The 13591-nt window shown below is 48.7% G+C and overlaps 1 protein-coding gene across 2 annotated transcripts in view; it reads right to left on the bottom strand.

The window, feature by feature from the left end:
* Positions 1-8215: 8215 nt before the first annotated feature.
* The window catches only part of DYSF (dysferlin), a 67814-nt gene continuing 62438 nt past the window's right edge, over positions 8216-13591 (bottom strand). For both annotated transcript variants that reach the window (XM_054293425.1, XM_054293434.1), the window contains exons 53-57: positions 12773-12872; positions 12331-12509; positions 11418-11527; positions 9865-10012; positions 8216-8385 (exon numbers count right to left, since the gene is read on the bottom strand). In XM_054293425.1, the coding sequence (XP_054149400.1) occupies positions 8347-8385; positions 9865-10012; positions 11418-11527; positions 12331-12509; positions 12773-12872 (576 nt within the window). In that variant the 3' untranslated portion in view covers positions 8216-8346. The remainder of the gene's footprint in view (positions 8386-9864; positions 10013-11417; positions 11528-12330; positions 12510-12772; positions 12873-13591) is intronic.

Raw genomic sequence — 13591 nt, 5'->3', positions numbered from 1 at the left:
AGCAATTCCTTGCCAAGATCCCAGCCCAATCTCCCCTTTCCCAGTGGGAAACCATTCCCTGTATAAATGGAATGGTGAGGCAGGGAGAAGGTGCTCCAGGGGGGCCTGGATTTAACACATTCCCGATGTCCAAGGCCTGGTAGTGGGAGAACAATTCCCTGGAGCAGGAGCAATAAAAGGTTATGAGCTCAACCTTCCCACCTGGCTGGGAGAAATCCTTTGATGTTAATCCGTGGATTTCCCATAAACCGTTATTGGAAAAGCGGCTGCTGGCGTTTGCTCCGGCTCTGTGGGGTGTGGAAAAGCAGAGCTGTCCCAGCTCCCGGCTGCTGGTGGGATTCTTGGAGCAAAGAAATGCTGGATTTGGTCCACTGGAGAACCACCTGATCCAAGGAATTGGTTTGGGAATGTGTTGGGAGGTGCATGGTGAATGAGGCAGCTCCAAATCCCATCCAGCCTGGCCTTGGACACTGCCAGGGATTCAGGGGCAGCCACAGCAAATCTGGCAATTCCAGCCCAGCCAGGAATTCCTTGCCAAGATCCCAGCCCAATCTCCCCTTTCCCAGTGGGAGCCATTCCCTGGCTCCTGTCCCTGCAGGCCTTGTCCCCAGTCCCTCTCCAGCTCTCCTGGAGTCCCTTCAGGGACTCTGAGGATTCCCTGGATTTTTCCCTTTTCCAGGGGAGCATTCCCAGCTCTCCCAGCCTGGCTCCAGAGCAGAGCAGCTCCAGAATCCTGTAATGGTTTGGGTTGGAAGGGACTTAAAATCCCATCTCATTCCCACTCCATCCATGGGCAAGGACACCTCCCTCTATCCAGGTGGATCAAAGCCCCAATGTCCAACCTGGCCTTGGACACTGCCAGGGATGAAACTTCCACAACTTCTCTGGGAATTCCTTCCCAGTCCCTCACTCACCTCACAGCCAGGAATTCATTCCTAAAAGATGAACTTGGAACCATTTTTCCTCATTCTATCCCATTTCTCCCCATTTTGATGTCTCCCCAGTATCACCTTTGGAAAAAGGATCCCCATCCCTATTCCCAGGCAATCCATTCCAGGGAAATTCAGAACCACACCTCCCTGTACAGTTTCTGGCTATTCCAATCCCGGAATTCTGGATTCTCCATTACCTCCAGGTGCTGAAGATGCCGGTATTTCTAAAAGAGTTTTTCCATGCCTGGAATGTCAGAGCAGGGAATCCATGTTTGATACTCCAATGGTTTTTTCCATCTCACATCCCATTATCCATTTTTATCCCTATTTCAGCATCCATTGCTCAGCTCCCTGGATATAAAAATAAACAGCTGGAATCTAAGCCCATTCCCAAAAAGTGGCATTTAATGTACTCCAGAGCTCCAGCTGCTCGCCGGCGCTTTAATGGGAAACAGAACTCTTGCAATTAGCCAGCCTGGAATGTCTCATCCACCCACTGGCACACCAGGAGTGGAATTCCTGCTCCAGACCCTCTCCAGCCTCGGCTTCTCTTTGGCACTAGGAGGACTTGGACGTGAAGGTTTGGAATTTTTCCATGGAGCCCAGAAGTTGTCCAAGGGGAATTTTCCCAATGGTGAGGAGAGGATGGAAAATTGTCCTCACCAGCGGAGCTCTGAACTGTCGGAATTTGGGATTTGGTTCTCCATGGATTTACAGCTCCCCATCACAGGGAGTGTCCAAGGCCAGATTGGAATGGGCTTGAAGCATCCTGGGATAGTGTGAGGTGTCCCTGCCCATGGAATGGGATGAGCTTTAGGTCCTTTCTCTGAACCACTCCATGATTCCATGATCCCGTGGCTTGGGAAGATGAAGGATCACGGAAAAATTCCAACCTCAAGGGGAGGTCAAGGCCCAATCCCACCTCAGCTGCTGCTCCTGCTGGAATAAAACCTGGGAGGCATCCACAGCCTTTTCCTCTCTGTTTTATCCCAAATTTTGGTTTTCCTGCTTAGCCAAGATTTATTCCTGGCTGTTTTCTGGTTCCAGATGTGTTAAACAAGACTTGGATTCCAATCTCATCCCACATGGACTCTCCCTTCTCCCAGATACCCCACCTCTCTTCCGTGTCTTTTTTCCAGCTTTTTTCCTTGTCTAATTCCCTCCCATCCACTTCTGTAGGAAGGTTGGAATTTCCCAAAATTAAATCCCTGTTTTGTGCTAATTCCTAGTTGGGATGGAAGTGGGAGAGGTAAGAAAGGGGGAATGATTCTCTCCAAGTTAATTTTTTTAGGAATGAGTTAAGAATTTAAAAATTAATTAATAACAAGTTAACTTATTAAAATTAATTAATTAATAATAAATTAATAATAATTTATTTATTTATTAAAGTCTTCAACATCACTGGGATTTCTGGAGCTCAGACCATGAGGGAGATAATGCCAAATATCTCCATTGCCCACAAAATTTGGGATTTCTGGTATTCCTTAAAAAATGGATCGGGAATTGAAGGAAATTAATTTCCATTTTCCTATGGGAATAGAGTATTTTTAGGTTTTTTTCCTTGCAAAGGAAATCATGGAATTCCCAATCCCTGATTATTCGGACAATGGGAAAACAGCAATAAAATCCAACCTGCATTTGTGTTATTGTTCTGTTTGTTTTCCCTCAGATTGCATAATTCCTAAAAAAAGGCAGGAATGGTTTGAAGGTGCCTGACTCTGATTTCTTCCAGTCCCAGGGGTGAAAAGAGGGATGAGCTCTTCCCAGCATTCCAGCACGGAGAACTCCAAACCTCTCCAATGACCTCCCTGTCCCTCTCTGGATTTGCTGGGAAGCTCCAAGGCCATTCCAACCCTTTGGAAATGACTCATCCCGATTGTTCCCTGTTTTCCATGGAGGGAGACAATGAATCCAGGCTTTGTTTTCCAGCCATGGATTTGCCAGTGGATGATTCTTCCCACTCTTTTCATTGGCAAAGAGAAATTGTAAACCTCTGGTGTATCCTGGGGTTTCTTTTTCCCACTTTTCCATATCATCCAAATCCTATTTGTCTTTTTTGGCTTGGGACAGAAGCAGAACCTTTGGAATCTACTCCAAAGGGTGAAAAAAACAGGGATGAAGAGGTTCCTCCCTCCTCCACCGGCCCCAGGAATTCCATCCAGTAAAGTGCCCTGGCTCCATGATTTTCATAAACATGGGATTAGACTGATTCCAGGGAAAACCTCCAGGAGATCCCAGCACTGAGGTGGGAAAATGGATGAATTTCATTCCCATGAGTTCTGGGAAGAAGGAAAAAGAGGGGAAAATGGGCTGGATTTGGGAGAGCTGCCACTTCCCGAATTTGTGAGGCTGTAATTCCCATCCCTTCCTGGGATGCTGGACATGGATGGGGCCTGGATACAATCCACAAGCGGAAAAGGTGAAGAGGATGGAGGGAAAAGTGGGAAAAGACCAAAAAAGAAGGGAAAGCAAAGGGAAAATGCACAGGGAAACGTTTGGTTTGGATATCGGGAAGAATTCCTTCACGGAAAAGGTTGCCAAGCATGGAAATTCCTGATGTTCAACCCATGGGATATGGAATGCTGACAGGGATGGAGCAGCCAAGGGCCAGAGAGTCTCCCTGGAATCATCACAAATGCCAAAGAGAGGCACTCAGGGAATCCAAAAAGTTGGGAAAGATATCCAAATCCAGCCTTCAAAATCCTGTTTTCCAGGGAGGTTTGGATCCCCCATCCCTGGAAGTGTCCAAGGGAAGGTTCTGGATGGGCTCTAAGGTCCATTCCACCCCAAACCATTCCATGATTTCCATGATTCAACCCAATATCCCAAATATCCACTGAACCTTTCCCAAAAGTCAGAATTCCACGGCTTGAGGTCGCTTGAAGATGAAGGATCATGGATCCCATGGAATGGGAGGAGCTTTAAGGTCCTTTCCCTGAACCATTCCATGATTCCATGATTCTGGGAAGGCTTGGGAAGATGAAGGATCATGGAAAAGGTTCCAACCTTGAGGGGAAATCCAGGCCCAATCCAACCTCAGCAGCTGGAATAAAACCCTGGATGCATCCCGAGCCTTTTCCTCTCTTTTTTCATAAGGGATAAAAATACCCAGCACATTTCAGGGATTGGCTCTTTGGGAAGGCTGGGATGGGAATGGAAAAAGCAGACAGGACAAATTCAACTCATTTTCCTCTGGAAGCAGATTCTGGATGGAGCCAAACCCAGAGCAGTTTCATGGCTCATTTCTTGGGAGTCTCCTGCAGATCCCCACAAATCATCCCTCAATCCGAGGGTTTGGGCTTTTCTGGGATGAATCCCGACTGCAGCTGTCACACAACACAGGGCTATCCATGGAAAAAGCCGATTTCAGGAATTTCAGGTTATCGATCCACCTTCAAATTCATTGCCACCTTTTCCACGAGTGCGTTTTCCAGGGGGGAAATTCCAGCACTGGGAATCACCATCCTGGGAAAGCCTGAAGGGGTCAGGCCTCATGGAAAGGCTGAAATGAGTCGTGTCACTCAAATCCAGGGAAATCTCCAGCTTCCCATAGGAAAACTCACAGATTTGGGAGCCAGGAGGCCACACAGTGTTTTTTAGGGAGCATCCTATTGGATCAGTGTTCCCGTTGGATCCACATTCCAGGGAATGAGCAGAACCCACGGCAGGCCCCGTAAACCAACAAATCCAGCTGCCAACAGCTCCAAAAAAAAATTTATGGAAGCGCCTTGACTCAGATCCCACTTCTCATCCCACTTCTCATCCTGCTCTCCCTGTGCTGCCTCCCTCTTTTCCATCCACTCCAGCAAAATCCGCCAGGATTTTGGGTGAAAATTTGCGGGTGGAAAATGCTCCCTTTGGAGCAGATAAAACTGGGCACTGCCTGGAAAATTGTCCTTAGCGGGGAGGAAAATCCATCTCGCTCATTCCCGAGGTTTTTTGGGATGGATGCTGGAGATTTAGGGAATTCAGCCCCTCTGTGGGATAGAAGTTTTCCAAGTTTTCCAGCTCCTTCAGCTCCCGGAGGGAATGGGAACACAACAGGGGTGTTGTGTCTGAATGGTCCCAAAGGTGTCCCCACACTTTGGAATTCCAGGCTGGAATTACTCCCGGCATCAGGCCGAGGAAATCTGGGATCAGGGAAATGCTCAAGCAGTGGAACTTTTGGCAATTAACTTCCAGGGAATCTTGGAATCATGGAACAGGTTATGACGGAAAGGATTCTAGGATCATCCCATTCCCACCCCATCCATGGGCAGGGACACTGAGGATTCCCTGGATTTCTTCCCTTCTCCACAATCCTGATTTTCCCATTCCCACTCCCAAGAGAAGGCACAGTTCCATCCCCACAATCAAAACACTGGGAACAGGAATGTTTCAGAGCATTTCTTTGGGAATCACAGTGCTTTGGGCATTATTGCAGATAAGGCAGGCACAGGTGATCCAGAACAAATTCCAGCCAATTCCCTGGATAACTGGAAGCCACAGGGAATTCTTTCCACAGCTCCCACCTGGATTTGGAGGAGGCACAACCAGGCCTGGAGCTGGATGTGGCTGTTCAGGGGGAAAAAAAACCAGGATGGAGTTGGTTCTTCCAGATGTTCCCACCTGAATTTACCCACCGGAATCCCACAGGATCCTCTTGGCATGAAATCTGGGCTGGGAGCATGGATTTCCTTCTGGAAATCCCTGGTTTTATGGAATGGGATGCCCTGGATCCTTCTCTCCCATCACTGCTGACCCAGGTTAGCCAAGGGAATGTTGGGAATAAAATAGGATTTCCCATTGGAAGTGTCTCTGGAGTGAATCCCAAACTTTCAAGCCCATCCCATTCCAGGCATTCCACAATCCCTTATCCAAGCTGGCCTTGGAAGTTCCAAAGGAAACCCATGGATGGATTTTGATTCCTTGTCTTTCTGGGATAGACAGCAGCATTCCCAATGGGATGGGGGATGAGCATCCCACATTTGGCATTCCAACATGGATCATGCATCCATTTGGGGCTCTTGGGGTTGGGATCACAGGGAATTACACCAGGATGGGAAATCCCAGAAACCCCACAAATCCAAGAGATGTTGGACCTGAATTCCCACTGTGGATTCCAGGAGAGCACTCAGGGAATTCCAGATTCCCTCTGGCACAGCTGGATCCTGGTGGGAAAGGAGCAGGGACCAACATTCCCATAAAACCCAAACTCCCAATCCCAGCAAGCGCCAAACAGAAGCAACTTTTGTCCTTGGCTCCTCAGATCCTTTGGGATAATAAAACCTCTGGAAAACTGGAGTGAATCCTGGTGGTTTGATGGTGGCTATAAACAGGGATGGGGATGGGAATGGGGTTGGGAGGCTTTTAGGGAAAAACCGAAGGAAAACGAAGCATTTAACGACGGAAAATGAAACCTCCACCCTGGGATGTGCAAATCCGGAGCCAATTCCTCTGCTCCAACTTTTGGGAAGGGGCCACGGATCAGCCAAAGCTCAGCAGCAGGGATGGGGTTATAAATCCCTATAAATCCCTATAAATCCCAAAGCCGTGCGTTTTCCGTGCAGAAAACACAGAGAAGGAGCTGCCCTATGCAATCTGGGAGATGTTCCAATGAGAATCCTGGGATTTGATCCCCCATGGATTACATCCCCATCCAACAAAGGAACTAAAATATTTTTCCCTATTTTTTAGGCACAGCTTTAAAATCCCGGCCAGAGCGGGGCAGGAGCTGCCATCAGAGGTTTTTCCTGGGAAACTGATCCCTTGGGATCACTTTTCCCAGCTCCTTGCTCGTTCAGAGCAGCCACAGCTCCAAGGAAAACATGGAATCAAGGATAAATCTCACCCTGCTGAAGGGAGGATGGGAAGATCCCGAACCAGCAAAGGTGCCAGAGCAGCCGGATATTAACGGGATTTTCCTGGTGGGAAACTGGGAGAAGATTTCTTGCAGAATGAGAATTTGAGGATTAACATCCTCCCAGCACTGGAAAACCCTGGGAATCATGGAATTATGGAACCATCCAGGGTGGGAAAGACCTCTGAGCTCAAGTCCAACCCTGCCAAGGTCACAAATCCCCAAGTGCCACATCCCATGGGATCATCCCACTCCAGGGACAGGAGGAGGGAACAGCAAAAGAGGGAATGCCCCAGCATTCCCATTGGATCCATGAGAGGCTGAGCAGGTTGTGGATCACGGATTTGTTTGGAAAACAAATCCTGCCCCAGGACAGGTTTATCGCTCCATTAATGCCTGGCAGCAGCAAAGATGGGTTGGGATGTTTTCCATAAGAATCTTTGGGAATACAAGGGAAAAATGGCTGATTCTAAAGGAATGTCAGTGAGGCTCAGCCTGGAGAAAAGGAGGATCAGGAGGGACTTTCTGGCTCTGCACAAATCTCTGAAGATTTGGAGCCAGGTGGGAGTTGGGATCTGATCCCAGGGAAAAACAGGAAAAGAGGGAACAGCCTCAGGTTGTCCCAGGAGAAGCTCAGGTTGGACAGCGGCCGGAATTTCCTCATGGAAAGGGTGGTCAGGGATTGGAAGTGCCCAGGGAGCTTTGGAATCTCCATCCCTGGAGGTTTCCAAGGAATTCCCGGATGTGGCACCCAGTGGGGATCGACCACAGCTTGGACTCAATGATCCCAAAGGTCTTTTCCAACCTCAGGGATTCTGGGATTCTGCAAATACTGACACTAAAAAGACCAATAATTCCCAAAAAAAGTGGCCGGGAGACAGCGGGAGAGGAGGAAATCAAAGCCCATCTGCTCCTGGGATTCCTCTCCCAGCTGGAATGGGAGACCTGTGGGATTGTGGAGCAGCTCCAAGGGAAAACCAGCTCCAGAATTCCATGAAGGAGTGCAAAGGCCTCAAAATCCAAGAGAAATTGGGATTTTGTGGAGCACCAACTCCAAATCCCAGGTTTTGCACCACAACCTTTCCCATTCCCGTGATTTCAGCTTTGGGAATGCGACGTGTCATCCCAGGGATTCCGATTTTCCAACACATTTTCCACAGGTTTACAATACATAAATGGGAAAACACAGGGAAAAGGGAAGCTGAGGCTGGATGAGAGAGCAAAAAGTGCTTGGAATCTGTGGGAATTGCTCAGGCTGGCAAATCCCAAATCTTCCCCTGAGGACTCTCTGCACATTCCCAACTTCTGGATGGAAAGGTCCTTTCCCTGCTCCCTCCTCAGATTTTCACTGGACTTTGGGATTTACCAACCAGAGCAGCAGGAAAACTCAAACAAAACACAGACGTCTGGAAAACCAGGAATATTTTGGTGGAGGCTTTGGTTAGGTGACACTTCCCAGGTGGAATTCCAAAGGGAAGAGGAGTCTTTGGCAGCAGCTGGAGGCCTGGATGAGGTTGTTCCTTCTCCACTTCCAAAATTCCTTCCCAAAATTCCTAGGCAGGCACGGGAGCAGCTTCAGTTGAAAGGTTTCACCAGTTTCATAGCAGCGTAGTTCTGGAAGGATGGAAAAACATGGGAATCGTTGGAAAAATGAGGGAATCACTGGAAAAATAAGGGAATCATTGGAAAAATGAGGAAATCACTGGGAAAATGAGGGAAACATTGGAAAAATAAGGGAATCCTTGGGAAGACATGGGAATCATTTGAAAAATACAAGATTTGTTGGAAGAACAAGGGAATGATTGGAAAAATGAGGGATTTGCTGCAAAAATGAGGGAATCACCAGAAGAACACAGGAATGCTTGGAAGAATGAGGGAATCATTGGAAAAATAAAGGAGTGATTGGAAAAATAAGGAATCACTGGAAAAATGAGGCAATCATTGGAAGAATTCAACAAGCACCAGGAGTCATTCCTGGATTTTGGTTGCTCTTCCCAAAATTTTTAAGATAAATTACCACCTCTGCAAACACTTGGAATAAATTTGGCCCCTCCCTCCAGCACCATCCCAGTGTCCGACTGGTGGGAAGCATTCTGAGTTTTCCTTGATTTGCTGGAACCTCCTCCTCTCCTCTGGATCCCGCTGCTCCTTCTCATCCTCTGGGATTCCTACAAATCTCATGGATTCACCATCCAACCCCTGGCCCTGCATCCCTACAGCTCCTTTTTCCATGATCCCACAAAATCCAGGACATCACCTGTTCTGCCCCCTTCGGAAAGGGGTCCTGGAGCATTCCCGAAGCTGTGCCAGGAATTTTCTGGAATGCAGAGTTTTCCAGCAGGGAGAGGCTCCTCCAGCCCTGCTCCATCCTCATTTATTCCAAGGAAAAATCCAGCCGGCAGCTCCATGGAATTTTCCCAAAGGCAATCAAGGCAGGCAAAGCTATCCCAGATTTTTTTCCCTCTGCATCCCAGAAAATCCTGGGGTCTTGGCACACCAGTGTCAGCACTTGGTGTTTCTGAGGACATGCCAGGAATGGCCTTGCCATGTTTTTTTGGGATCTCCACCATTCCTGATATCATGGAATTGTTGAGGTTGGAAAAGAACCCCAACCCTTGTTTGCCATTATCCATGTCCTCAAACGCCACATTCGGAGGTTTTTGGAATAATTCCATGGATGGGACTCCACCACTGCTCCAGGGCTGTACACTGCTGTCCATGAGGGATTTTCCTTAAAATCCAACCTAAAATTCCTTTGGAACAACTTGAGGCTGTTCCCTCTTGTCCTCTGGGGAGCAGATCCCAAATCCCACCTGGTTCCAAACTTTCAGGGAATTGTGGAGAGCCAGAAGTCCCCCCTGATCTGCTTTTCTCCAGGATGAGCCCCTTTCCCTCAGCTTTTCCTGGTGCTCCAGCCCCTTCCCAACTCCATTCCCATCCCTGGCCATGCTCCAATGCCTCCATATTTTTCCCATGAGGATCCCAAATCCAAAAAAGTCCCTTTTTAACCCATTGTGTTCCTCAGCATGGAATTTTCCATCCCCCTGATTCCACCACCCCTCAGACCTCGGCCCAATCCCTGCCGCTCCGTACCGGGAAGGCGTAGACGAAGATTCCCAGGAAAAGCAGCAGGATGAAGAGGAGGATGGCCAGGATCAGCACCCACTTGTAGCGGCGCCACAGGATGAACTTCAGGGTCTTGTACGGGGAGGTGAACCACAGGAAGGAGGTCTCGGGACGCCTGGAGCCAAGGGAAGGAGGGGTCATATCGGAATTTCATCCTCCTGGATCCCCAGTCCCACCTGCCTTGGTGGTCCCAGAAGAGCTTCAAAATCCCACTGGACTGGTGATCCATTCTAGCTTCCCAATCCCACTGGAATGTGTCAGCCCTCATCCCTCCGGGGATGTCCCATCAATGTCCACCTTGGTGGTCCTGACCAGTCTCCCAAATCCAAATGGATTCACGGCCCAGAATCCCACTGCTCTCAGGTCTATCATCTTTCTGGATACATCCCATGAATGTTCTTGGTGGTCCAGACCTGTCTCCCAAATCCCACTGGATTGGTGATCCAGAACAGTTTCCCAATCCCAGTGAACTGCCAATCCAGACCAGCCTCCCAATCCCACTGGACTGGTGATCCAGACCAGCTTCCCAATCCCACTGGAATGTGTTAGCTCCTCATCCCTCTGCATACATCCCACCAACATCCTCCTTGGTGATCTAGACCAATCTCTCAATCCCAATGGATTCATGGTCCAGATCAGTCTCCCAGATCTCACTGGATTGGTGACCCAGATCAGCCTCCCAATCCCTTAGATTCATGGTCCAGACCAGACTCCAAATCCCCCTGGACTGCCTCAGCTCTTCCATCTTCCTGGTACATCCCACCAGTGTCCTCCTTGGTGGTCTAGACCACCCTCCCAATCCCAATGGATTCATGGTCCAGAGCAGCTTCCCAATCCTAATGCTCTCAGGTCTGTCATCTTTCTGGATACATCCCATGAATGTTCTCCCTGGTGACCCAGACCAGTCATCCAATCCTACCCGACTGGTGATCCAGATCAGTCCCCCAAATCTGGATTGGTGATCCAGACCAGACTCCCAGTCCCACTGGATTCATGCTCCAGACTAACCTCCCAATCCCCCTGGACCATCTCAGGTCTTCCATCTTCCTGGATACATCCCACCAGTGTCCTCCCTGGTGGTCCAGACTGACCTCCCAATCCCACTGGATTCATGGTCCAGATCAGCCTCCCAGTCCCACTGGACTGGTGTTCCAGACCACCTTCCAAATCCCAGTGGATTCATGGTCCAGACCAGCCTCCCAGTCCCACTGGATACGTGGTCCAGACCAGCCTCCCAATCCCACTGAACTGGTGATCCAGACCAGCTTCCAAATCCCAATGGATTCACGGTCCAGACCAGTGTCCCAAATCCCATTGGACTGGTGCTCCAGACCAACTTCCCAATTCCACAGAACTTGTTCTCCAGACCTCCCTCCCAGTCCCCACCAGTTCAGAGTGGATCCGACCCAGGCGCAAACCCAGTTCAGCCCAGTACCCCGCAGCTGGAAATACAGAATTCCCATTTGGTCCTCGAGAATTCCATGCCCTGGTGTCTGCTTTTCCATTTGGGATGTTCTTACTTGGGATCCTCCAGCCTGGGATTCATGTTGGGCTCATCCCGTCCCATCCCGGCCGGACGCTCCTCGTGCTCCTGCTCCGCCACAATTTCCAAAGTCATCTCCAGCTTGCCCTGGATGGGTTAAACAAAAACTTATTTGTTATCCCCAAAAACAGGGGGAAAGGTGAAGAATGAACGTGGGATGGAAAATAGGGATTAGGGGAAGAAAATAGGCTGTGAGCAGAACCAAACCACTCCCAACAATGACCACGGGGATCCCAGGATTTCAGATATTGTCACTGGACATATTCCAGGAAATCCTGGATCCCAATGACAGCCAAATTTGGGCAACCATGGAATCCCAGGATCGCTGAGGCTGGAAAAACCTCTGGGATCAAGTCCAAGCTGTGATCCATCATCACAGAGTTCCACATCCAGTCTTTCCCAATTCCCTGATTCCCGATTTCCTGGGAACCAGCTCAGGGTTTTTTGGTTGAATCACAGAATTCCATGTCTGGAGTCCCTCACCTGCATGGAACAGTCACCAAAACCTGGAACAGGAGCCCAGACACCTTTAAAATTATCCCTGGGACAGCTGGAATTTTTTCCAGGTGTTTAGCACACAAGATTGTTGGGAATAGTTGTGATATAAAATAAAATTTGGTGGCACATTCCAAAAACCAGGGTGAAAATCCCACAAAACCAATCATTCCTCTGCACGGTGCCGGAAAACCTCCAGCCAACCACAGTGGATCTGGCTGGATCCACAAAACCTCCAGCTGGAAATGGAATTTCTTGCCCTGGCTTGAATTGAATGAAAATTTCAGGGAATTCTGGAATGGTTTGGATTGGGAAGGAATTTAAAGCCTTGAACACTTCCGGGGATGGGAATTGGAGTGAAGGATCCAAGGAAAAACATGGAGAGGTCACTTTACCGCCAGGATCTTCTGCTGGTTCTGCTCGGCCACGCAGGGCCACCAGCCCTTGACGGTTTTCTGCTCAAAGAGGGACACGGAGCGGCCGGAGGAAAGGGAATCATCCACAAGATCCAAGGAACACTTTTCCGCTGTCTTGGCAGGCTTGGGCATCCTGTTGAGATCCATCTGGATGGATCCTGCAGGGGAGAACATTCCAGGTGAGACATCTCAGTGGGAAAAATCCTTAAAACATGGAATGTTCCCTGATCCCATGGAGTTTGGGCCACCCCAACCATCCCAATCCAAACTCCCAACTTCCACTGTCCCAGGGGTCTCCAAGACCCATCCAACTGGCCTTGGACATTTCCAGGGATCCAGGAGCAGCCACAGCTAGTCTGGACAACCTGTGCTGGTGATGTTTCCTCTTTTTTTGGGACGGATCCCAAAATTCCTAACTTACCCAAATAGTCGTCGAAGGAGAACTTGTCATTGTCCCAGATCTGGAGGATCAGCTGGGGTGGGATCTTGTTTTCCGTCTTGTCCAAGCTCCAGAAGTGTTCCTAAAATCCCACCATGAAAAAAAACATGGGAAAATTAAAGATTAATTGGTAGAATTGGGTAGGGCCTGGCTCTGGAAATCCTGGAATTCCTGGGGTGTCCTGCTGTGGATCTACAGGAGCACAGGTTCCAGAAAACTCTTGGATAAGGATAATCAGTGGAAAACCCAAGATGCTTCTGGAAGGTGTCAGCAGCAGTTTATGCCTTAATTTAATGATTTAAATTAATGTAATTAATTTTATTTAAAGAATATAATTTAATTTAATGCAATTTAGGAAATGGCTCCGTGGGATCCCAAACAGGATTCTTAAGAGAGACAGAAATTCCCACAATTCCAATGAGGATGAGTCTCCAAGATGAAGACAACAATGAGCATGGAGTGTTGGCGCTACCAAACTCTTAATTCATGCAAAAATATGGGATTGACACCTAAATCAGTGCTTCCAGCAGGGAATTCCCAAGGATCCCTTCCCTTCCAGATCCACCATGGCTTTAATCTGCTCTTAGGTCTGTCACAGGCAGTGGGACAATCAGAGATCATCAAATGGCTGTTCCACCTTCAGGCCATCCACAGGTCCTGAATTTATTAATGGAACATGGATGTGGAAAGGACGATTCCATGGTATCCCAGGAATCCCATGATATCACACTGGTTGCTCCAAGCCTCAAAACATCCCTCAGAGTGCTCCGGGCTCCTCTGGCACTGCTCACAGTGGGGAAC

Source organism: Melozone crissalis, unplaced genomic scaffold (assembly GCF_028551555.1).
Source record: "Melozone crissalis strain CALT ecotype California unplaced genomic scaffold, PUWL_Pcris_2 ptg000006l_1, whole genome shotgun sequence".
NCBI classification, from domain to species: domain Eukaryota; kingdom Metazoa; phylum Chordata; class Aves; order Passeriformes; family Passerellidae; genus Melozone; species Melozone crissalis.
Note: the sequence above shows the minus strand (reverse complement) of the source record. Positions and strands in the feature narration are given on the sequence as shown.